The 26623-nt window shown below is 36.5% G+C and overlaps 1 protein-coding gene across 2 annotated transcripts in view; it reads left to right on the plus strand.

The window, feature by feature from the left end:
* RAP1A (RAP1A, member of RAS oncogene family) overlaps positions 1–26357 on the plus strand; it is a 31053-nt gene extending 4696 nt beyond the window's left edge. For both annotated transcript variants that reach the window (XM_044672322.1, XM_044672323.1), the window contains exons 2-7: positions 7958–8026; positions 9675–9731; positions 13932–14072; positions 16715–16858; positions 21357–21471; positions 25639–26357. In XM_044672322.1, the coding sequence (XP_044528257.1) occupies positions 7958–8026; positions 9675–9731; positions 13932–14072; positions 16715–16858; positions 21357–21443 (498 nt within the window). In that variant the 3' untranslated portion in view covers positions 21444–21471; positions 25639–26357. The remainder of the gene's footprint in view (positions 1–7957; positions 8027–9674; positions 9732–13931; positions 14073–16714; positions 16859–21356; positions 21472–25638) is intronic.
* Positions 26358–26623: the final 266 nt, after the last annotated feature.

A 26623-nucleotide genomic window follows, 5' to 3' on the forward strand; every position in this document is an offset into this window, starting at 1 on the left:
AGATCAAATCTGACCTCAGACACTTATTTGTGTGAACCTGGGCAAGTCATTTACTCCTGTTTGCCTCATTTTCCTCATCTTTGAAGTGATCTTGTTATATTCAAACCCTGGGAATTGTCGGTCTCACCTTGATTGACAGGAGAGACAGTTGGAGACATCGAATGTTCCCAGATGCCTTGAGCCAGGGGCAAAAGTTGGTTGGCCTGAGAGTATAAATACCCCAACAGCCATCTAGGAGGGGCCTTTGACCATTGATCTTTGGGGGTCCTGGTCCTTGACCATTGATCTGTGGGTCTCTGACCATTGGTCATTAGTTCTCTCTGAATCTCCCTAGATCTTAGGTATCTGAATCATCTTAGCTATTTAGGTATCTGGGCCTGGGTGGTGAATGGGAGGAAGGAGGTCTGAGAAGAAAAGGGTGGTTTTTTAAGAGTGGTTACTTCTGAAGGCTGTAAAGGCTAACACATCACAAACTGATAATAGGAAAGCTCAGAGGAAATCATCAATACAGCTTCATCCAGCAGAGTAGAATCTCTCTGGGTTGGCAGTGGCCAAGCTGAATCAGAGAGGGTTGTGAAGAACAATAGCTCCAGCTTTATAAATCAATAGCCTCTGGTCCTGAGGGATTATAGCTTATAGATATTAGCTTGACAGGGTCTCCAATCCCCAATCCGTATCCTGATTATCCTTTCCCTAATTAAGATCATAGATAAAGCATTTAATAAGTAACTTCCTGAGTGGTCATTATATCACGGCCCTTGGGGAGGGAGCAAACGTAGTCAGATGAACAATGTGATCCCAGGCTAATTAGAGCCCAATATTAATAATTGATCCAACCCCAGGTGGGACCTGAAAGGGTTACCCTTCCACCTGACCATTTAAGGTCCTTCCTGGGCACTGTTATTTAGAAGGGGAATTATAACATCTAACAAGGGTGATTGGGGTTGGTGTTCTCCCATCACCAGCAACCTAGGGGAATACAGAGACACAGCTTCCCTCACCAGTATCCATATATCCCCTAGGAGTAGAGTATCCCTATTTCTTTATAACAATCTAGAGAAGAAATTGGCAAACCACTTCAGTATCTCTGCCAAGAAAACCCAATATGGGGTCATAAGTCAGACACAACTGAAAAAAAAAAAAAACTGCACTATTGAGATAGCACGTGGCACATAGTTGTTTGGTTGTTGACCTTTGTATTCAAAGAAGCTCCAAAAGATATCATTATATTGAAGCTAATATACAGTATGCCAGACTTCGTACAAGTCATATAAACTTTTGGGATGGCGATGTCTCAAAATTTGCACATTTCATGTTTCTTTTGAGCTTCTGCAATTCTGCTTTGCTCATAGAGCACAGCACCTTCTTTGATGCAGGTATGCCATGCTAGATGATCCTGTGCTAGCTTCTCCAGTGTCTTACAATTGATACCAAAGTTCTTCAGGGAGATGACCTCTAGAGTGTCCTTGTATTACTTCTTCTGACCTCCATGTGAGCTTTTACCTTGTATGAGTTTTCTGTAAAATAATAGTCTTTTATGCAAATGTATGTTTGACATTCACACATTGTAGCTAGCCCATTGGGGTTGCATCTGCAATAGTTTGAGTGTTTGGTAGTTCAGCTCAAAAAAGGATCTCAGTGTCTTGTACCTTATCTTCCTAGGTGATCTTCAAAATCTTCCTAAGACAATTTAAATGGAAGTGATTCATTTTCCTGGCATGGCACTGGTAGACTGTCCAGGTTTCATAGGCATACAGCAATGAGGTCAGCACAGTGACATTATAGACCTTCAATTTGGGAGGCAGTCTACACTTCACTCCCATATTTTCCTTTGGAACCTCCCAGACACTGAGCTCTGACAATTTGTGCATCACACCCATTGATGTGACCATCTCTGGAAGGTATTCTGCCAAGATAAGGGAACTCATCCACAAGATTCAAAACTCCATTTACTGTAACCATTCCACATATGGTTTTGACTGATGGAGAACCTCTGTTTTCTTGATGTTTGTTAATTGTCAAGCCAACATTAGCACAAATGACAGAAAATCGATCCATACTTTATTCCATTTCAGCCTCAGAAGCTGCACGAGTGCAGTCATCTGCAAAAAAGAAAGTCATGTACCAACTCTCCCTCCACTTTAGTCTTGGTTTGTAGCCTTTTCAAGTTAAATAATTTACTGTCAGTTTGGTAGCTGACCTTGGTGCTGTTTTTATCCTCATTAAAGATGTCTGACCAAACTTCCAAAAGCATCATGCAAAAAAAACACGGGAGCAAGCACACAGCCCTACTTCACTCTTGGTGAATGGGAAAGCATGAGAGCATTGTCCATTATCCAGAGCCCATACAAGCATGATATCATGGAACTGGTGTATAATACTGATTAACTTCTCTAGGCAACAAAATGCTATGATCCCTCACAACTGATAGTATCAAAGGCCTTGATCAGAAACAACTTAGCACAGCGGATAGACCCTGAAGTCAGGAGGACCTGGGTTCAAATCTGGCATCAGACACTTCCTAGCTTTGTGACCCTAGACAAATCACTTAACCCTAAATGCCTAGCCCTTGCTGCTCTTCTGCCTTAGAACCGATAGGAGTTTAAAAAAAAAAAAAAAGGGGCAGCTGGGTAGCTCAGTGGAGTGAGAGCCAGGCCTAGAGACAGGAGGTCCTAGGTTCAAATCCAGCCTCAGCCACTTCCCAGCTGTGTGACCCTGGGCAAGTCACTTGACCCCCATTGCCCACCCTTACCAATCTTCCACCTATGAGACAATACACCGAAGTACAAAGGTTAAAAAAAAAAAAAAGGAAGAAAGAAAGAAAAGCCTTGATCAGATCCAAAAACATTGTGTATTTAGAACAGGCCTCTCTGTTTTGCTCCTGGCATTTCTCCTGGAGTTGTCAGGCAGCAAACACCATATCAGATATTCCTTGGCCCTTTCTAAAGCCACACTAGCTTCCAGGTAGGTGGCTCTCTTCCTGGTGAAGAATCAGCCTATTAAAGAGAACTCTGGCATTAAAGAGACCTTTGGAGCACTAATCCTCCAGTAATGACTAAGAGAGAGCACCCCAGCCTCCACCTCCCAGTGACTGTCACAAGACAATCTAGTTCCTTTTTCTTTATAGAGATAGACAATGGAGGCATCCTTGATTTCCTGGGGATAACCTCCTTTTGCCATATAATCAAGAAAATTACAGTCAGCTTTTATGTGAGTAGTGGACCTCTTGCCTTGAAAATGTCTGCTGCAATGTAATAAGTACCAGGAGCTTTGCCACAAGAGGAACCCAACTTCTTCTTGGAAGTTGGGTTAAAGTGGAATTGATTCCAACTTGTGTTGTACTGTCAGTTGCTTCAGCATTGATTAATGATGGTCTAGTGATAACACTATAGAAATGTTCATCCCTTCTCTCCAAGGTGGTGTCCTTCTCTCTGATCAGTATAGCTCCATCATTGCTAAGTAGTTGAGATTCAAGGATAGGTCTTTAGCCCATAAATAGCCTTCATGACATCATAGAAGTGTGTTGGGTTGTTACAATTAGCATAAAACTAAATTTCAACTCCCTTCTTACTGAGCCAAGAATTCTGGATTGCGCTATGCTTCATTTGCACTTTTGCTAGAGCTAAATGCTACCTTCTTAGACATAGATGAACTATCCTGCTGGTAAACCCTTTGAAGTTCTCATTTTTCATTTATTTAGTAGCTTCTGAAATTCCCCAGCAATTTCTTCAAACCAATCCTGATGTTTGCAAGTATTCCCAAATGAGTAAATGCGGTGCTGTACACCAGATCTTTGAAAGGTACCCACTCCTTTTCTGCTCCACTATTGCCAACCATATGTTGGTTTAGCTTTCCCTCCAAATCTGAGCCACAAACTGTTTCTACAAGAAGAACTCTAAATCTATTAACATTAAATCTTCTGGTAGTCATCTTGCCTTGGGGCTGTTGCTTTGTTGAATGCCGATGTTTAACTTGGCAAAGATAAATCTGTGATTAGTCCAGCCTTCTAAACTACACATTGCCTTAGTCACCCTCACATCCTGTCTGTCTCTTCTTATAGTGATATAGTTTATTAAATGCCAATGCATGCTGCAAGGGTACATCCACAAAGTTTTATTGCATTTAGGTAAACAGGAGGCACTGGTGGTGATGAAAAAAAATGAAACTCATAAGTCTTCCATAGTGAGTCACCTTTGCTGTTGCTATTTCCAAGGACTCCCTATCATGTCTGATAGTCTGTGCCTACTATGGCACTAAAGTCACCCAGAATTAAAAGCTTGTCCCCTTTTGTCACCTGGTTGATGAAGGTCTCCAGATCTTCATAAAATTTTTCTTTGACCTCATCAGGATTCTTCATGATGAGAATAAATGCATTGATTATAGTGGCATGGCACTTTCCTGCAAGTGGCAATCTCATTGTCTCATAATCACATACTGAGACATAGTAGGTACATAATAAATGTTTATTTCCCTTGTTCCCCATTTTTACTGAGGGCCTAAGAATTAGCCTAATTTTTTCTTATTCTGCTACTACCATCAATTACTTTTGGCCAGATTTTATTTCCTTCTTTGGCCTGCCATGGACTAGAATAGTAGCATTCAACTCAAGTAAAAATGAGGCCACTAAACTGTATAGAAAGACTTATGTAGGTCACATAATGATTTAGAAAATCACATATTAACATTATCTATTTTAATATCTATTGTAGTTTTGTTTATTTTGTTAAATATTTCCCAACTACATTTTAATGTGGTTCAGCAGAATGCATGTTTTATACCTCTGGATTAGAACATGTTCTCATGCCTTATCCCATAGTTTCCTTTCCTTAAAGTAGACACACAACTGTTCTCAGGTTTTCTAAGGAATATTATGATTAACTACTAAGAAGAAACAAACAACAAACAAAAGGGAAAATCACAAAACTTCAAAAAACCTCAAACCATTTTGCTAAAAGTTATTCCTTGTATTCATTAGATCTGAAATGGATTCAGGCCTGGATCTTTCTCCTTTATTGGGGCCCTCAGCTTTCATTTTTTCTCTATAATTACATCTTCCTCTTTCCTAGAGCTTCAGCTAACCCATTTACATCTTTTTTCATTACAGTGTTTGGTGCTCTCATTTTTTATTCAGACTCCCTAAGAACAACAAAATCTTTGTAACAGAAAAGAATCTTGGATAGAAAGTCAGGGACCTGGGCTCAGATTCCAGCCTTGGTGCCATAGTACTTTGGGCAAGTCATTTCATTTACTTGCTGTTTTCTCATTTGTAAAATGAGGAGGTTGGACTAGAATCGGTGTTGGTGAATGTTTTTGAGATCAAGTGCTAAAGTACAACTTCAAGCTGCCTGTGAGGTGTCCTCCTCCCCCATTATCCCAGACAGTGAAGGGAGGAAGTACTCACATTGGGTGGCTGGGCAGAGGGGTGTAGCATGCAAAAAAATATCTTCAAGCTCCTTGGAGCAGCCCTCTCTGTGTCATGGTTTCACTAACATGGGACTAGATCAATGATGGGAAGACTTTTTAAAGTGGGGGCCAAAGGAAAGGAAATGCTCATTTGTCAGTCTGTTTCTAAGGCAACTCTTTTGAAGTTTCATTGTATTGTATCATACTCATTGTATTCATCAAATTAGGAATAATGTCACAGAGCTGGATAGAACACTTCAGGGGGCCACATCTCGCCAGAAGGCCATAGTTTACCCATCACTGGACTAGATGATCTCTTGAGGATCTGTTCTAGTTTTTAAGTTAGTTGGTTCTGGGGAACCATTGAGTACATCAGTTCTAAAGTAAGATATTTTACAGGAAAATACAGACTCCTGCCTTTTCCTAAAGGAAAAATAGTACCAAGAATTTTATCATAAGAGCCCTGGAATAGAGAAGTAGTTTGAAAAAGTAGTTTGAGGGACCATATGACTTAGTGGATAGAATACTAGACTTGGAGTCAGAAAGATTTTAGTTCATATCTTATCAGAGACTACTAAGAAGAAACTACTAAGTGTTGATACCTCTGTATCAGAGACAATGAATCATTGTGTGACCCTGGGCAAGTCATTTAACTCTTCTCTTCTTGCTTGCTAATCTGTAAGATAAGGTAATATCTGTTACTTATCTCAGAAGGTTGCTAAGAGAATCAAATTAGAAAAATTTTATTTAAGCCATTTAAACTTTAAAGAACTGTATAAATGAGAATTATTACCCAGTAGAACATGAGGTCCTTGGGGAAAGGACTTTCATTTTTGCCTTTATATCCCCAGCATGGTACCCAGCATGTATAAATACTTAATATATGTGGGTTGAATTGAACCAAGATGAAATGAGGATAGAAACACTGCTGCTAGGACCAAGACTGCAGGGGGGTGAGGGGGATGGGGAGAGAGATGCCAGGAAGGAGAAGGGCTTGTAATGAGATAGCAAGTTATTAGAATTTGCTTTCCTCTCCTCTTTTTCCTTTTCATTACTACTTGTACTACGACTATAGATCTCACACTGGACTGGAAACTAATGTGAAGGAGTGGAAAATAAGACTGAATAAGGTGTTCTGGGCAGCAGTGATTTCGGTAAAGGGAAAGAGTGAATTAAAAAAGGATAATCCTAAACATTGTCTTTGAGAATGTCATAGGCAATTCCTATGACCATTTAGCAATAGAGATTTTTGGAAGATGTATTTAACAGTTGTAGCCTGAAATTTCAAAGGACCTCCAGGCAAAGATGTAGGAATTATTCTCATTAGAGAAATTCTGGTGTAAAGTTGATCATTGAAAATATAGAAATGGGGTTTTTAGAGGAAATTAGGAGGCTCAGTAGACTGAGAAGCAGGCTTAGATAATTAACCCATACCACTCTTCGGCCTTGGAACTAATAACCAGTATTGATTCTAAGATGGAAGATAAGGGTTCTTTTGTTTGTTTAAGTAAAGAAAATATAGGAATGGGTAGCTAAGTGGCTCAGTGGATAGAGAGTCAGGCCTGGAGACAAGAAGTCCTAGGTTCATATGTGACCTTAGACACTTCCTGTGTGACCCTGGGCAAGTCACTTGACCCCACTGCCTAGCCCTTACCATTCTTCTGCCTTGGAACCAGTACAGAGTATTGATTCCAAGATGGAAGGTAAGGGTTTAAAAAAAAAAAATTAAGGGTTGCTTATCATCAGATTGCTTACTGTCTCTGGGAGTTGGGAAGGAAGAGTAGTAGGGAGAGAATTTGGAACTCAAAAAAAATTTTTAATGAATGTTAAAAATTATTTTTATATATAATTGAAGGGGGAAGTAAAATATTTTTTAAAAGAATAAGTTGAGAGCTCATAGAAGTGAATTTTCATTTTCCTTGGACATGCATCTAGTTTGTACTCATGAATAAATCTTTTGATTTTTTTTTTCACTCTTAAGTCATTTCCACATATAGAGATGGCAATAATGTTGGACCTTAAGTGGCTTTCCACATTTGTCTTTCACTGCTGTTGAACAGTGAAGTAATATTTAGTTTTTGTAGTCACAGTTAAGCCAAGTGAAATTTACTATAGCATGTGGATGTGACTTGAAGGTAACTATCATACTATGTCTTCTAATTTTCAGAGGTGTCTCGTGGTCATTTAGAGTTTGCAGAGAGGGGCATGTGTTTAAGGATAATATAGATGCTTAGTTTGGTACATAATTATCTATGTCCAGAGTGTCTCTCAGAAGAAATAGACTTGATCAGTCCCCTGATTAAATATATTGACTTAAAACTTACATGTGACCCTCTTTTTGAAATATGCTACATTTTGAAGTTTTACTTAAATTTATCTTTCTCTAATATTAGATGTAATTTATACCATAGTATAGAAGTTTAAAAAATTATCAAAGAACTGCAAAAACTTTTAAAATTGTGATTTAGTTGAATTAATGACCTTTTTGTAGCTGTTAATTTTTGTCAAGAGGTTTGGTCCTGGACACAACTTTTCTCCACTTTTGTTTTTCCAGACTGTACAATTTGTTCAAGGAATCTTTGTTGAAAAATATGATCCTACAATAGAAGACTCCTACAGAAAGGTAAATCATAGAACTCATCTCTTAACATTTTCACTTGTGTTTCTTATAACTTGAAATCTTGGTATACAAAATTACTGCTTAAAAACAAGTTATTTTAAATTGGATACACATTCTTTGCATGTCATAAATATATTTCTAAATACTTAAAAAGTTCTTAAATTCACAAGTCTATGTCCTCTTAACAAATTTCTAAGTATTCCATTGCTGTTCTAAAGATTTTATTATTAAATATTAAGTAGAAGAATAAACCTTAAAACTATGATAATATACACATTTTCCTAAAACAAATCTTTGTGTTGAGGATACTTTAACATCTTCACAATAGATCTACTTTTGTTTTTCACTTATCATGGTTTAAAATTTCCATAACTGTCATGGTTGAAAAAGCATTAAGTAGTTATAAAACTGCCTTCTATTTATTTTGTTGTTTGACTATAAAGTTATTAGCTTGTCCCCTTTAAAACATAAAGAACTATGAGTTTGGTCTTGACAAATGGCCATACTGTGTAACTCTAAAATACTATGACAGTCTTTTGATTTTTTTCCCCCCTATTTTCATGTTAATGTGAGGGAGGGGAAAGAGAATGTATTTCAAAACCATTGGAGAGAGTGGTGTTTAAATTGGAAACCATTTTTCTACAGATGGAAAAAGAAGTTAGGAAATTGTCATGATTTGATTGTAGAATGCTATAATTTTTCTTCAATGGAATCTTCAATGAATGGAATTGAAAATAATATGTAGATGCCTCATTAAAAATAAAGTAAATGTGAAGTCCAACTCCTCCCTATAGAGTGTGGTAATAAGGAAATTCTTTTTGCATTTTTGAAATCAGCATTAAAGTGCATATAAAAATGAGAGTAAGAGAATGAGAATATTATGGAATAATTCCACTCTGTCATTAATTATATGTTACATGAACCTTTATTGGGTCACTTTTGGTGCTGTCTTTCCTCTGTCATCAGCACCACAAGAAGTAGATTCTAAAATGAAGATAAGGGTTCCTATAACTACTAGTATTGTTTGTTTCTGTCAGTCACTACCCTGCTATGATTCAAAACCAACTATAAAAATAGTAGCCAAGCTGCTGAAAGGCCTGCAATTCCCCACAAAAATAATTATTTGAAGTAGCTCAGTTTCTAGAGCATTGCAGGGCCCATTCCCATATTAGCCCAATTTTAAGAGCATAATTTAGAAGTGAGAAAAGACTTTTCATGTCTCCTAATCCAGTCCCTTGTTTTATAGAGAAGGGAATTAAGACCAGAAAGATTAATATGTGAACTTGCCCAAAGTCACATCAGTAGTAAATAGCAGACCTAGGCCTTGAACCCAGCTTCTGTGATTCCAAATGCAGGGATCTTTGTATTGCACTTCTGGGAGAATACTTTTCGTACTAGTAAAAAAAAACAAAACAGTTTTTTATAGTCATTAGCGTGATAGGATATGATATGCATGACATTTTATACACAGTTTTAGTTGGAACCAGGCAAATAGATGAACAGGGGGTTCATCTTATAGGTTTTAGCCCTTTATTAATTATAACAAATTATAATTAAATCAGGTACTTTGTAAAGGTGAGAGGAAAATGAGGTGAAAAGTTGAATGTTGCTGCTTAATTCTCATCCATCCTTTTTTTTTTTTTTCTCTTAGCAAGTTGAAGTTGATTGCCAACAGTGTATGCTTGAAATCCTCGATACAGCAGGAACAGTAAGGATGTTTCATCTTTTTTATGAAAGATTTTTAATTGATAACTTGGATGTTGAATAAAAGTTGTCATTAGAATAATGCCACCATAAAAAACATTATTATGATTAGAATGAATCTTCCTACATTTAAGACCAATTTAATTTTCTCAAGCATATTAAGTCCTCTGAGGTATATTTAATTCCTTTAAAACCCTATATAATTTTATGATGTTCTCATATCTATGTATTATTTCCTTTCCCTTTAATTGAGGTCTTTAAGAGTGAGATGATTATGCCAAGAACTTCTGTTTAGGTAAAAGACATTTACTATGCATTTAGAAAAATACCTAACTTGGAATCATAATCATCTTTAAGAGATGATTGTTTTGATTTTTTAATATCAACAACTCATTTCTCAAAGTTTTCTAATTTTATAAATAAAGTAAAAACATTTAGGATTTGAGTGAAATATTCTTTTATTTCAGCATTAACCAAAATTTTCTAGTTGTATTATCTACATTAGCAAACCAGCTATATAGTAGTTTGGTTTTCATATATACATACTTTCCTAGCTTATTAATAGCTTGTGTTGCATTGCTTTGTGAGTTAATTGTTTAGAGTTCACAATGTATCTTCCCATAGAAATAATGTTATAGGTAGTGAGAAAATGTCTATTAGTGATATGATTAAATAAGTAATATCTGGGAGTCAGATAGCTGAGATGATTCAATCATAGCATTGAAAGTATGTTGCATTTGTAATTAAATAAACTAATTATTGCCATCAAATTATTTGCTAGCTAGCTGATAAGTAAATAAGAAGCTGACTTTTACATCACAAGAGCTTATAGTATAATTTATCCTATTTTTCTTATACCTTCAAGTTTTTCTTGGTGCCATCTTCTATTCCCCCCTTTCTTTTTTTACATATCATCTTAAACCACTTAGTAACCCAACCACTACCTATGAATAATTCTTCCAACTACTATGATAGCTAATACTGTTTTTGAAAGTTACAAATATCATTTTTCCATATAGGAGTATAAACAATTTGACCTTACTGAAGCCCTTAAAAGGGAAAAAAATATTTTCTCTCTTTCTTTTTCACCTTTTCATGTTTCTGTTGAGTTTTGTATTTGGACATCAAAGTTTCCATTTAGTTCTGGTCTTTTCTTTACAAATTCTTGGAAATCTTCTATTTTGTTAAATGCCCATACTTTTCCCTGGAAGTATATAGTCAGTTTTGATGGGTAGGTGATCTTTAGTTGTAGGCCCATGTCTCTTGCCTTTCTGAATATCATATTCCAAGCCTTGCAGTCCTTTAGTTTGGAGGCTGCTAGATCCTGTGTAATCCTGATTAGTGCTCCTTGATATCTGAATTGTTTCTTTCTGGCTTCTTGCAATATTTTCTCCTTAGCTTGGAAGCTCTTGAATTTGGCAATCACATTCCAGGGGGTTGTCTTTTGAGGATTTAATGTAGAGTCTATGGACTCTTTCAATGTCTATTTTGCCTTCTTGTTCAAAAATATCAGGGCAGTTTTCTTGGATAATTTCTTGTAGTAGAATATCAAGGTTTTATTTACAGGTTTTTAGGTAGGCCTGTGATTCCCAAATTGTCTCTCCTAGACCTGTTTTCCAAGTCATCCATCTTCTCAGTGAGATATTTCATGTTTCTAATTTGTCATTCTTTTGACTTTGCTTTATTAATTCTTGTTGTCTTGGGAGATCATTAGCTTCTATTTGGCCAATTCTAGTTTTTTAAAGACTGGTTTTCAGCTATGATATTTTGATTTTCCTTTTCATTTTGGTCTATCCTTCTTTTCATGGCTTCCAGCAGGTCAGTTCTGGTCTTCAGTTTACTTATAATTTCATTTGATTTCTGGACTTCTTTTTCCAAGTGAGAGATTCTGACTTTTAAACTGTTATTTTCTTTTTGAACTATTTCCCACTTCTCTTGCCAAGTTTCTTCTATCTTTCTCATTTGGTTCAGCATCTCAAATCTGAGCTCCTCAAGAGCTTGTAACCAATTTCGATTTTCTTTGGAAGATTTGGATGTGTTTGCTTGTTCGTCATCCTCTGCTCTCTCCTCTGTAGGCTGGAGTTTTTCTCCATAGAAATTATTGAGGATCAAGGTTTGTTTTTTGGTAGTTGCAGATTATAATTCCTAGATGTTAGTGGCCATTTCTATGCCAGTTCTTTCTTCCCTTCCCAATCAGAAGTCTGAGTGAGGAGGGTAGGCTCGAGCTACAGAGCAGTTTTTGCTTAAGGCTATTTTTCAGTCTCTGCCGTGTCTGCTGTATGTAGCCTCTCTCTGCCCTATCTCTGCACCCAAACTCCATGTTCCTCAGCCTCCTGGGGTCCCAAGTCTCACTGTTCTCTGGGGTAAGTCTGTGATGTCCTCAGCAACCCCCCCCCCCCCCCAAACCTAGCAATTGCCCTGTGCTTGCTCTGACTCTGGCACCTTAGGTGGAGTGGGGGAGGGGTGATCAGCTCGCACTTTGGTATGAGTGATTTTAATTTTACCCCCTTGTAACGTACAAATGCCAAAACCCTGACTACCTTCAAGTCTGCACCCTATGGATGAGCCCCTTCACTTACCTGATTTTGGTTTTTATCCTTTTGAGGTGTTTTATATCAGTAAGTGGAGAGGAGAGGAAGTCCCTTGGGTCTATTCTGCAGCCATTTTACCCCGGAAGTCACAAAAGCTTATAAAATATAGTTTTTTAAAATCTATAACTCAGAAAATCTGATGATACCAAATCTGTGCTTCTTACCTGCATTATAGTTGCAGCCGAAGAAATTGAAGATTGAATATGAACAAAGATGAATACCTGAGTTAGGAGAGCAGAGGACTGAGTTTGGGATGGGGTAGGGAGAAGGGAAGGGGGAGGGAGATAGGAGGAAGAGAAGGAATAAACAAGAGCCAGCTTTCAAGTTTCTCCATTTCTCACATTCAGGTTTCTTCAGTAAAAAGAGTGCCTAGGAATCAAGCTTGAGAGTGAAGGAAGGAACTGTAGAAATAAAGGGACAGGGGGCAGCTGGGTGGCTCAGTGGATTGAGAGCCAGGCCTAGAGATGGGAGGTCCTAGGTTCAAATCTGACCTCAGACCCTTCCTAGCTATGTGACTTAAGCAAGTCACTTAACCCCCGTTGCCTAGCCCTTACCACTCTTCTGCCTTGGAGCCAATACATAGTATTGACTCCAAGACAGGAGGTAAGAGTTTGAGACAGAGACAGAGACAGAGAGACAGAGAGACACATAGCAGCTGAGAAACAGGCACCAAGATAGATGATCCATGCCGACAAAGCAGTATTTCTATGCCACTTGTTCCCACTGTGTGGATTTTCAAAATGTTCTGCAATATATGCCTGTTTATCTTGTATACAGATCTCATTCTATTTTTTTTAATTATTTTCTTTTTCTTTACATATCTCAAATTGTAATTTCTATCATTATTGCATTACCTTCTTTTTCTAAACAAAACCAAATAGGTGTCAAGTGAAGCAGAAGGTATTTTCGTTGGCACTAAGAGGCTCTTGATTGTCAGAGTGATGAAACACTGGTACAGGCCACCAAAGGAGATTGTCAATTGTCTATTCATGGAGGTTTATAGAAAAAGAATAGATAGCTTTCTTTCTTGAATGATTTAGACTGATCATAGTATTATAACTCTGGAGTTGAAAGGGGGATTTCAGAAGGCCGTCTAGTACAACCCCCACATTTTATAGCTGAGGAAATTGAGACCCAGTCCTGTGGTACTTAAGACAATTTTCAGTTATTTCATGAGATGCAGTGGCTTTCCCCAAAAAATATTTTTAATCCATTTTTAATGTAAATCATGAGCTAAGTTTATATAGCATGGAGTGTAAAGTATGGATGAGGAGATGCACTTTTTTTTTTTTAAACATTTCATCGCTGGTTGACATCCATATTTCCTATCTGAGAGCAGGGAGGCTGAAGTGGGTGATCTTACAGAATTCTTCTAGCTCTAGAGTCATGTGATTTGTTCCAACGGTGAGAAACAGAAGCATATCTTTCACATAAATAAAGATTTGTTTATAAAATCTATCTATTATTTCTTATTTCCTTTGCTACGAAATAGTGTAAATAGTAAGTCTTATTAGTTCTAACTGAATGATTCTTATGCTTTTAATTTTAAAAATTCTAGTTTATTAACATAAATCAAATTTTGTAATTATTTTCATGTTTATTTTGTATTATAGGAGCAATTTACAGCAATGAGAGATCTGTATATGAAGAATGGCCAAGGGTTTGCACTAGTATATTCTATTACAGCTCAGTCCACGTTTAATGACTTACAGGACTTGAGGGAACAGATATTACGGGTTAAAGATACCGAAGATGTAAGTAATACCTTTTTTACCTCCTCTGAGCACTAAAATCCTCCCACGGTCAGATAAGCAAGTTTTTGTTTTTTAGTTAATTATATAAAGTGTTAGGTTCTCTGTAGAATATAAAACATACATTCAAACCCTTAACAACAGTGAAGGATGAGATCATATATAATAAGGTGCTAATTGTACTGTGCAGACAATTACAGTAATGTAATTGTTAAGATCTTCTAAAGGGCACAAAATGGAGTTGAGGAAAAGACATTACTGTTATAAATATGAAAAATGATAAAGGCTGGTATAATAATATAAATTAGTATTTTAATTAAAGCCATGCTGATAGATAATTAGACCACGCGCTTGTAAGCATTCAAAACTGCCGCCTCCATTACTGTCTCCGAGTCTGCTAGCCAAGAGGGAGACCCCTCCTAACCCAGGAGATTATAAACTCTTCCCTGCGTCAAGACGAAGGCCTCCCCACGCCCAAAAACCCGGAAACGGAAACCAGTTGGACCACGTTGGATCACGGGAAATGTAGTTTGATACATTTTCCATGTCCACAGAAATATATACACTTTTAGATGGCATTTCCCAAATTTCACTTTTACACTGTGGTCTAGAGTTGTCAAGTTAGGTTTCATGTAGAAGTTAGAACTATAAAATAAGCCAGAAAATTATGTCAATGTTTAAATCTCAAATAAGCCTATAAAAATAATACTAATAGAATAATTTTTTCTTTCTCCCTTAATTATTTGAAAGTTTTAGCTAATTAGGTTTTTTTAAATTTTAAGCATGCTGTATTTTCATTTCTTATTTGTATAATCAGAGTGATAACTTTTCTAGCTATTCTGTCTGGTGATTAATCTTTGGGAGCAGTTAGGTGGTGCAGTAGATAGAGTGCCAGGCCTGAAGTTAGGAAGACTCATTTTCCTGAAATGAAATCTGGTTGTAGGTATGTACTAGCTGTGTGACCCTGGGCAAGTCACTTTACTCTGTATGCCTCAGTTTTCTTAGATGAGCTGGAGATGGAAATGGTAAACCACCCCACGATCTTTGCCAAGAAAATCCCAAATTGGGTCATGATGAGTTGGACAAGACTAAAATAACTGAACAACAAAATTAAACTTTTAGGTAATAGTTAAGCACATTGCTATATACATTGTTTAGCTCTTAGAAGTGAAATTATGCCAGGTTAACTCTGTTTGAGCTACAAAGAATTTCTCTTTTGTATAAATAAGAAAATAAAAATCTGTACCATTGCTTTTTATATTGCATGATTTTATGTACTGTGTAATTATTAATAGGATCACCATGTGTCTGCTCAGATCCTTAACTTTGGGTAATGTTGCATGAAGAAAAAATTTATATGACTCATAACCAACCATAACCTAATAAATAAGTTATCTTCTTATGGCTAATTAACATAAGAGGTTAAAGCCTCTATTTTTATACTGATATAAGTTGATGGTATGTAAGATGCTATTGTTAGCATTGCTAATGGTAAAGGCCAGAAACATTGTTCTTCTATTCTACAACAGAGTAAGAATCTCTTCTTTAATGAGAGTTGAATTGTAGGCTCCTAAAAATGTGTTTATTTTTTGATGAAACCTTTTCAAATGAGCTCCCATCATTTTATACCATTCTTATCTCTTTTACTACTTATAATAATTACTATTATTATTGTGGTGCTTACTATGTGCCAAACATTATGCTAAACATGTTACCATTATATTCTCATTTGATCCTTACAACAACACTGTGAGGTAGGTGCTATTACTTTCCTCATTTTGCAGATAAGGAAACTTAGACAAACATTAAATGATTTGCCTGAGATCACATAGCTAGTGTCTGAGACAGGATTTCAGTTCATCCTGACTTCAGGCCCAGTGATTGTCCACAGAGCCACCTGGCTGTACTACAGACACCTAAGTCTGTACGGTAATGAGTTAGGGAGAAAAGTGGGGTATGGAATAAGCATTTATTAAGTGCCTAATATATGACAGCTCTTCACAAATTTTATTTCATTTGATCCTTACAACAACCCTATATGATATAGACCCAGAACTCTATCCCCTGTACCACTTAATGTAATATATCTTTTGCATTTATAGTAAAAGTCAAATTTGTGTTTGGCTTGATGGTTTTTATACTATATACTTTGTAGCTTTGTTTTGCTTTGGATTCCCTTAATATGCATAAAATGTTATGGTTAGGCCTGGTTAATATGCCATTTATTTATGTGGTAATCATCTAATGTGCAACATTAGAGCTAATTACTAGATTAATAAACTACGCTACTTGCTCTGTTATATTTGAAAGCTTATCTTTGAAAAGCTATGGTTAAAGTTGGATTTTTGAATTTTAAAACATTATGGAGTTTGGGTGGTGGAATTTGGATCTCAAGAAACCAAATTCTAAAAAGCTTCTGTCTTTTGTGACTTCCTACTTAGAATTTAATTATTAATGATTCATACATTTCTACTCATAAGAGAATTTTAGTATTACCTTGTGTAGAATTAGTAGGTTTAAATCTCCCACTTTTTTACTTTTTATTAAAAGGCAAGCACAGAAGCTTGATTGAATTTTACTTAAATTTCTGTCATTTTGATAAACAACCAGAATGTTGGTTTTTATTTCTGTATTTTTTTCTTCAGGTTCCAATGATTTTGGTTGGCAATAAATGTGACCTGGAAGATGAACGAGTAGTTGGCAAAGAACAGGGTCAGAATTTAGCAAGACAGTGGTGTAACTGTGCCTTTTTAGAGTCTTCTGCAAAGTCAAAGATCAATGTTAATGAGGTAACCTTTACCCCCTAAAATCTACAAACACTTGTCTCTCTTCTTCCTTTGCCTTAACTGCCAAAATGTAAAAATTGCTTTTTAAAATCTTTTCTCATTCTATCTGAATTTGAACATTTTAAAAAATCTAGGTAATTTCCAGAATCTATGTATTTACAAATAAAGTTATCTAAAATTTAAAATGAATATATAAATTTATGGTTCAGTTTAAGTTGAATAAATATAAAAACCTTCATTTACCCTTGTTCTAAATGTCTAAGAAAATGCCTTATATAAAAAGCTGATCACTAAATACTCTACCAAAACCATTCCATCAAGATTTATATTGAAATAAATTCCTATCCTAATACAATGTATAAATTCTTTGATTATGAAGTCAGGGAGAGAGTTAAAAAGAAAGCAGTCCTATAAACTAGATCATTACAATTTGTCCAGTGGAGTCAAGGCCCTGTCACAAGGAGATGCTCTCTTCTGGGAGACTGTATAGTCTGGCTTGAAGTGCTCCTGGCTAATACCACCACAATTCCAGGGAAGAAATGTGTATAAATGTGAATACACCAAATCATCTTGTAGGTGTCATTCACCCAAAACATTCAGGCATGACTCAGGAGGTAGATAACCATTTGTTCTGGCCCCTGACCTCTGGACTACTCTATGTTAGTCCATTATTAGGAATGCTGAACTGGGGCCAAATTCTGCCAAGTCCATAATCTACTGCCTGGATTGAGTTGGGAGTTTCTAGAACAGGTGCCTCAGACACAGCCTAATTCTTTAGGAGAAGGTTACTAGGATCCCTCATGTAGGCATTAAATTTATGGTTGGACTAAATATAAGAGAATTTTTAAAAATACAGCTCAAGTCAAAATGACTCCTTAGTAGCTTTATTTACAAAAAGAGAGGAAGAATGAAAGTAGAGAAATGTGAAAGAGGGTAGAGTAAAATATTTAACCTAACACACTAAATATCTGCCTCAGCCCCTGGCTCAACCCAGACAGGGCTAATTAGCCCTCAGCCGGGGGACCCACAGCTGGAGGGCCTGGTGGTGAATACTGATGCAGCCTCCTCCAAGACAGGGAAGCCTCTCTGGAAACTAATCTCTCTAGAAGCCAGGAAAGGAGTCAGCTTTGCACTCACCCAAGCAGTATCTCCAAAGGGAGAAAATTCAAGAGCAGTCTTACCAGAGTCCCCAGTCCTTCACACTCTAGATTCAGCCCAAAGACCTCCTGACAGGAAGTTTCAGCCTCTTTCAAAGACCTTTCCTAACGTCACTTCCTGTCCCTTCCTCCACTTTACAGGAACCAATTGCAGTCCTTAAATTTGTTTAGTGGCTTCTGGAAGTGTAAACCACTTTAGTGGGTGGTTTGTGGACCTTCCCTACTTAAGTATGGGTGTCTTCGCTTTTGGTTGATTAAATTTAAAAGTAAGAAAGGGAGAGTTAGTCCTATCTTCACACTCAAAAATGAGTATGGATGCAAATGTCTCCATGATGTCCTAAATTTAAATTCTGGGCCACCAAGGCAAAAAACTGAGAGAGAGTCTCTTCATCTTTTTTTTTTTTTTTTAAATTTCAAAAAAAATAGACCTGTAACAGAGAAGGCCTCTTTGCCAGTCGTATAGAGCTTGGTTTGAGTGGTTCTCAGGACTAAATTAGCTAAATTAGCCTAATATGCTATCTAAGATGTATGGTTAGGCTCCAGTGTTAAGGTTACTATTTCTTTCATACTGCTTTTGATTTTTTTTTACTCTGGAGGATTTATTAATTTATAACTATTACTCAAACTTCTCTTGCCAGAATTTCCTGGACCTCTTCAAGCACTTGGCCAAAGAAGTTAGCTTTCTGTTAATAGTCTATTTCCCTCTCCTCCCCAATCAAGAATACTAAAACTTATCTTTTGTAAAAAACAACAACAAAAAAACTGGCATTAACAAATGATAAAAACAAGAAACTAATAGATAACATGTCCTTCTTTCAGCTATACCCATTGTGCTGTTTACTGTTGCATATTTACTCATTTGATTCTGGATTTCCCAGTTGTGAGATTATAATTTGAGTTGGGGGTAGGGGTCTGAGCATTATTAATAATCTTCAGAAAGAATTATAGTCATAGGTTTATCACCAAATTTACCTGTGATACTGGGCAAATACCTGAACATCTCTGGGTCAGAATTCCCTCATCTGTAAAGTGATAGAGAAGGACTACATGACTTGTTTCTTCCATTTGAGACTCATGCTTCTATAATATAATGAGTATCTAAAAGTTCTTATGGCCAAATAGCCAATATGTTGATACTTCTTTTTATTTTTTTTCCCTTCAGGGTCCAGTGATTTTTCATCGTCAGTAAATGTGACTTGTTACAACCTACATTAAACACACTAAGAGACATTTTAACTTGATTGAAAACATAAATTTCATGCCAGTGTTTGTTTTTTCAGAATTTAACTGTTTGAACTGTTTATGATTCTTTTTCCTCATTATAACTTAAGAATCCTATGTAGGGGTCCTTGCCTTGAGTATTTTACTTTGATGCTAGAGTTTTCTGCTCATATTCAGTACATAGCAAATGTATATGTAAAAACTGGAAAAAGACAGGGAAGATACTCATCTAATCATTTCCTATGTTGTCTGCACAGATGGATTGGCAGCAAATTGAAGTTACCTCGAGAATACCTTTAAACTGTTTCAGTTTGTGTCTCTAGTGCTATGCTCCAGAGAACAGTGCTGTCAGTTTTCACAAACAGAAGCACTCTAACTTTATTGGAGAGCTGACTGCTTCATCTCAATAATAAATGGAGTGCAGATATCCCAATTTAGGAATAAAGGAAAAAATGCAAAACTTCAATTCTGCCTTCCTTTTATCCTTTCACTTCTTCAGAGAACAATAAGAAAGAGCTTCAAAGTGATTTCATACTTCCAAAAGTACTCATTTTAAACTTGATCTTTCAACTCCATTTCCCCACCAGTAATGCTTCTTGGATTTTCTGAACCATTAGTTACACTGAGGTAGAAAAGAATTTTCCAAAGAAAAAACTTTGAGTGATACTTTAAAACTTGTTACTTACCTCTCTGGACATAATCCACTTCATAGGCTTGTTATAAGAATCAAATTACTGTCACTTCTCCAGACCATTCTCCATATCGATACCAAAATAATCTTCCTCTCCACTTCATTTTTTTTTTCAGGAGCCTCTGCAAAAAAGGGGTAAATAGTGTTTGAAGGGGGAATGTGACTAAAAGTCACCTGGAACAGAATCTTATCAGTCAGTACATACATAACACATTCTCTCACACATAATACTGTTTAGAGTTTGTGTTTTTTAGAGATACTGATAGACAAGTTTTTTTATGTATTGAAATGATCCAGGACTTTATCTTGATTGTATCCTCCACCAATGCTGATGCCCACCTTTCTGTGTTATAGTAATATCCTTGAATTACCATGGCCAAAAATATCTCTCTCCTGGTTTTGAGCACGCTGAAAAGTTCTCTGTGCTGCCTTTAGTTGGGATGGCAGGCATACAAATCATTGCCATGCTCAAACTTGAAGCTTGTACTGCTCCAAGAACTTAGGAGAGTCTCTGCTCTGCTAGAATCTCCTTAAGAATCCAAGATCCTTTCCATAGCACACTGATGCTTTTTCATTTTACTGGGCCTGTGATTTCATTTGTTTAGGAAACTTAATGAGAATGCCATCATCTAATGCAATGCTGCACCTTTTTGCAAGTTATCTTAAAGAGATGCCAAGGACACTGGAAGGTTAAACTAATTGTGTGAGGTCACACAGATTGTATGTGTCAGAGGCTTGTTCTTCTACACTATACCACCCTGCCTCTCAAAGCATTGAGACTTCTTAGAATTAAAATCTGTGCTTCTGTGAAATTAAGGGGGAGAGAAGTATTATAATTTTGTCCTGATTTTTTTAATTCTATATATGGAAAAAAAATCAGGATTTCTAAGTTCATCAGTCCATTTGATTAAATCTAGTGATTTCTTTGTTTCCCATCACCTATTTACTTTTGATGATTAAAATCAAACAATAGAGTCCTGTGTTCCAAATTAGAAATACCCGAAAACTAGGCTTATGAGATTTTTTTGGATGGAATTCAAATTGTGAATAGTGTTTGATCATACAGTTCAAGAGTAGTTGTCCTTCTGTACCTCTTTCTTTTTTCCCACCAGAAATTTAAAAAATTAACAGATTCCATATAGCATAAAGTTTCTTAATTGTTAATTTTCCAGCTAAGTCCATTTAGCTAAGTTTTCTAACATCTTCCCTTAATTCTTTTTATCGGTTGAGAACTAAAAATTACATTCTGTGCTATGACATAAGCTTCGCTATATATCTACTGTCTCCGAAAAGATGTTGCACTTGCTGAGACAACTTCCTTCATAACAAGGGATGCAAAGTGCAGGCTTGAAAGAAGACATGGTGGAATATGTATCTTATAAAATGAATTCCCAAATATTGACTAATTACCCATTTTCTTTTTTTTCTTTAGATATTTTATGACCTGGTCAGACAAATAAATAGAAAAACACCAGTGGAAAAGAAGAAACCTAAAAAGAAATCATGCCTGCTGCTTTAGACCCCACCATGCAGCAGCTCTGAGCCAGGTAAGATGGGTAGTTGGGCATAGGTGAATGGCATCATGTTTGTCCTTGTGCTGTCTGAAGCCACCTACTCTTCTGCCTTACTGAAGGCTTACTGGTCTTTTCTGATTTCCATAACATCAGATTTTCTCACCTAGGCCTAGGGAGATTCATGGTAATTCTGGAGGGAAGACTAAGAATTGAGCAGCTTTTGAATGAGATAGTAGCAGTCCCCCAGAAAAAAACAAAGACTGATACAAGGTACCAGTAATCATTCTTTGTACATTATATCTAGCACAGTAACATAGCCAACTTTGATAGCTTCAAAATTGACTCCTTTACCAATGGCTTTGGAACCCTGGTATGAGATCCTTTATTCTCAGGCATAATTTTGGTAGGGAACATCATTGACAATAACTGCCTGGGTATTGAAAATCCTTCCCATATTTTCATCACAATGTCAACTATCAGACACTTTTAAAATATAAATCGTCTCCTATTAATGCTATTTTGTCTGTCCTTGAAAACATCTTCTGACTAAGCATCACATGTACTACTTTAAGTGAACCCTATGGAGAGAAGCAATATCGAGGCTGCCTACCCACTTGTTGTTTATTTAAATTGCTCATGTCATTTTCTGGATAATTCTGTTTGTCACCATCAATACTATAAACAAATCCATTACCTGGAAGGACATTTTTATGATATTTTGCTGAGAGTTAACAACTAAATCTCATATTGGTGAAAAGGAGAATCTTAACTCTTTGAGGTCACTTAGATCCATTTAGCATATTACCTTTTCTGCTGCACTAAATTAAATTTAATAACACAATTCCCTAGTGGCCTGAATCAATCAATAAACATGTATCAAACCCTTACTCTGTGCCAGCCACTGTGCTAAGCTCTGAGCATCCTTCTAAAACAGATTCTCAACTTGGGATCCATGAACTTGGCTGAGAGGGTAGGAATTATATTTTTATTTTGGAATAATTAGTTTCCATTATAATTCCATGTATTTTATTTATTTTAAAACATTCTTCTGAGAAGGGATCTATAGATTGTCAGAAGGGTACATGGCACAAAAAGGATTAAGAACCCCCTGTCTAAAAGTAGACAATTAGTTCCTAGAGTTCTGTTTTTTAAAGGAGGTAGATAAGAGAGGGAAACCATCCTACCAAATTTAGAGCATCATCACCAGATTATCCAGGGATTGTTGAGTCTTTTTGGCTACAAGAAGTCTGAAAAAATATCTTCTAAGTTGTGGAAGGTTTTCATCTGATGTCAAGGGAGTATCCACACTGGGGGAAAAACAATCACAAATCATTGAAATAGCAAAGTATTAGAAAGGAAAAAGGGCCAATAAAAATAATCTTTGAATGGCAACCTCTTCTCTTAGCCATGTATATTAGAAAAGTAATTAACATTTAGCTATACAGACTTTCAGTGGATTCCTGCTTCAGGCTCCAAATAGTAGTGCTTTGAGTTAATATTACTTGAATTTTTTTGGACAGACTTATAATTAAAATGGTGTCGGAGACTCCCTCTGCCATTCAGATTATTCTCCGGTAGTCTTAAAGAGCCTTCTGGGACACTGAGAAGCAAAGGACTTGCTTAGTATCACATAGCCCCAAGGGGGTGGGGGTGGGATGGGACATGAAGTGGCCTTCTGTCCCCTCTACCAAACAGTCTTCTTTTATATATGAATTAAAGATGATTAAGTTGTGTTAATTAGTGTTGGGCACTGGTGACACGGATTAAAAACAAAAAAATGGACACTTCTCTCAAGGAGTTTGTGTTCTACTAAGAGATGTAACAAGTAAATATATATACATTTATATTTACATATGTATACACATATATATATATAAACATATATATTTATATTTACATATGTATAAGAAGAGAGAAAGCTATAACCGATGGGATGAGGAAAGCCTTAAGGTTATACGCTTGAATCGACCCGTCTAGCTGGGCGACTCCAAGCTTCCCCCTGAACTACTGCCTGTCTCAATTTTCTCATCTATAAAATGGGGAGATCATAGCATTTCCTTCCCAAGAGTGTGATGCTTAGCACAGTGCCTGACACATAGTAAATACTATATGAATGTTAGTTATTGTCATTGTTATACGAGGGAGAAAAAAAACAAGAAAGTGGACTCCAACCAGCTGAGGAAGGACTGGAATATAAGCTTATTTTGAATAGAAATTGTTTCATTTTTTGCATCTGTAATATCCTCAGTGTCTAGCAGAGTGCCTGGTATTTTTAACAGATACTTGTTGATTGATTAAATGCCAATCTGAGAAGTTTGAATTTTATTCTAAAGGCAGCAGGAAGCCATTGACAGTTTTTGAATGGCAGGAAGAAGTGGAAGGGGCTTACATTTTAGACAAGCCTGGCATCCATGAAGAACATTGATTAGAGAAGAAGATAAGAGAAGTGGAGGGACTATGTGTTAGCAAAGAAACTGTTGCAGAGAGGTCTAGGCCAGAAATGATAAAGGGCGTGAACTAGGGATGACTGGGTGAGTGAAGAGGCTCTGTGGAAATATGATTAAGCTGTTCTTGATTGACAGAACTGAATGATAACCATAGCAGGAGGTATCCTCTTCCTAGTCAAATCTCTTGCTTAGATGTTACTGTTGCTTAATGACTTTAAATGTAGATCATTTAAAACAGCATCTTGGGTTTTGGTTTTAGAGGGTAAAAGGGTGGATCCTCAGTTCTTATTTATATTTTTCTTTGGCTGTGGATTTCAAGTCGATTAGTCAAATCCATTTAAATCTATTTCCTGCACATATAATTTCCTTTCCTGTTTAGTGGAAGAGGAGCCATCTGCTGGCTTCTTAGGAGCCCAGAGATTAGTTTTTTAGTAAAGGGAAGATCTGAGTGCAAAGCTTTAGGAGTAGTTATCCATCTTTTGACACACATTCTTTAGTTCAGAAAACTATTGTCAGTACACTTTCACTTCACTGCAGATGTGCAATAGACACACCTGCTTTGATTGTGCTTTGTGCTTACTGATCTGTGTGTATGTTGTCTCCTTCATTAGAATGTAAGACCCTTGAGGGTAGCAATCATTTTTGATCTATATACGTGGAGCATTCAGTACATGACCATGCCTGGCACATCGTCATAGGTGCTTTTTGGTTAATGAAAGTACCCAGATCATAGCCAGATAGCCCTTTATTTGTTGTGTATTTGACTGTTACTGATTTTTCATATGTGCAGAATGTTGTGCTGTTGCCCACAGACACAAAATAACATGAATGAATAGTATGACCGCTTACACATTGGGTTTTTTTTTTGTTGTTGTTGTTGTTTGCCAGTTGGTTGTGGGAACCCTAGGTCAGAAGGGATGGCACAAAGGCAGCTATATGTGCTCTTGCCATGGGATGCCCATCCTATCTGTATTGATAATGGGGGAGGGCTCCCTCCTGTGATTCTTCTTTGGTATCCAACCCGAGTCTAACTTGTTCCCTTTGTGATAGGGATATAAGAACTCACATTCCATCAGGAGTAGGCTAACCTCATTTATGCCAGGAGAATGCTTAAGAATCTTTTAAGTTTTAATGAAAAGTCTAGCAAATTAGTTGGGCAGAATTCCTTATTTAGGAAATTCCTGTTACAATATATGGTAAAAATGAAATTTGTATAAAATAGCATGCCCCTTTTTTCTCTAAAGGATGCTATCAGAAATAAAATAAAGAAAAAATGAAATAGTAAACACAAGGACAGAGCTAGAGTGCTCCAGGTTCAAGTTCTGCCTCTCACATAGGCATATGTGACCCTGCTCAGGCTCCCTACTATGTTCTCAGGCTTCTAGGCAACTCCTAAAGACTAAGCCTCAGAGAGAGTGCCAAGCTGCAGTGTAGAGGAAGCGAGCTCCAGCCTGCCCTTAAACCACAACTGGAGGACTGCCCAAGTTGGCCATTTGTAGACTCTAGGAATAAATGTGGGTATGTGTGTGTTTGCTTTACATAGAAAAGAGCTACAGAGGGGAGAACTTCCAAGTAGCCTCTTTGCCCTTTACTGTGCTCTTACTTCCAACATGTCGTGGATGTTCCAAGCACTTGCAGCCCTCTAGTGGTAGTTGGCCCAAATTGTGTTTTCTGGTCTTTCAGTGTTCAGTGTCTTTGGGCTGTTCTCTGGATCAAGAAATTAACTTTTTTTTTTTTTTTGTTCCTCTTCAAGATTACAGGAATGAAGAACTGTTGCCTAATTGGAAAGTGCCAGCATTCCAGACTTCAAAAAATACATTAATTAATTAACAACATACCTGAAGAGGCTTCTCCTGTTTTATATATTATGTGAAGAATCTAGATCTTATAATGGTTTGCACAAGTTCCCTGGAGAAAAAATTGCTCTGTCTATATCTCTTGGAAAAATAAGACAATAGTATTTCTCCTTTGCAATAGCAGTTATAACAGATGTGAAAATAAATATACTTGACTCTAATATGATTATACAAAAGAGCATGGATGCATTTCAAATGTTAGGTATTGCTACTCTAATTAAATGATTTCATATTGACCTTTTTATCATAATTCCTCCCCATCAAGCACTAAAAAGTTGAACCATTATACTTTATATCTATAATGTTATAGATATAGAATATGAAATTTCCCCCACAAACTCACTGCAGCAAATAACTTTTTTGAGTCATTGACTTCATTTTATATTTAAAAGTTATGGAATATCATTCTGCCATTATATTCTAATTAAAATTGTTTGTGCATAATGCTTTGGAAAAAATGGGTCTTTTATAGGAAAAAACTGGGATAACTGATTTCTATGGCTTTCAAAGCTAAAATATATAATATACTAAACCAACTCTAATATTGCTTCTTGTGTTTTACTGTCACAGATTAAATTACAGCTTTTATGAATGATTAAATTTTAGTACATTTTCATTTGGTTTGTGTGTTTTTGTTACTGTTCCACAGATATGGGATTTTTTTTTTTTAAATATGGACTGATTTGTTTGAAATGTAGCAATAGCCCCTCCTTGCCTGGCACTAGACCCACATGATACTTGGTTTTATACGCTAATAGTAATGGTTTCTCAAGGAACAGATTCAGGCTCACTGTTCCAATGTATTTAATCCTAATATACAGGAAAATACATTGGACTACACCGAACCATTTCAAATAGTTTCTTGAATCTTAAATATTGTAT

This window comes from Gracilinanus agilis, chromosome 4, assembly GCF_016433145.1.
Source record: "Gracilinanus agilis isolate LMUSP501 chromosome 4, AgileGrace, whole genome shotgun sequence".
In the NCBI taxonomy this organism is placed as follows: Eukaryota; Metazoa; Chordata; class Mammalia; order Didelphimorphia; family Didelphidae; genus Gracilinanus; species Gracilinanus agilis.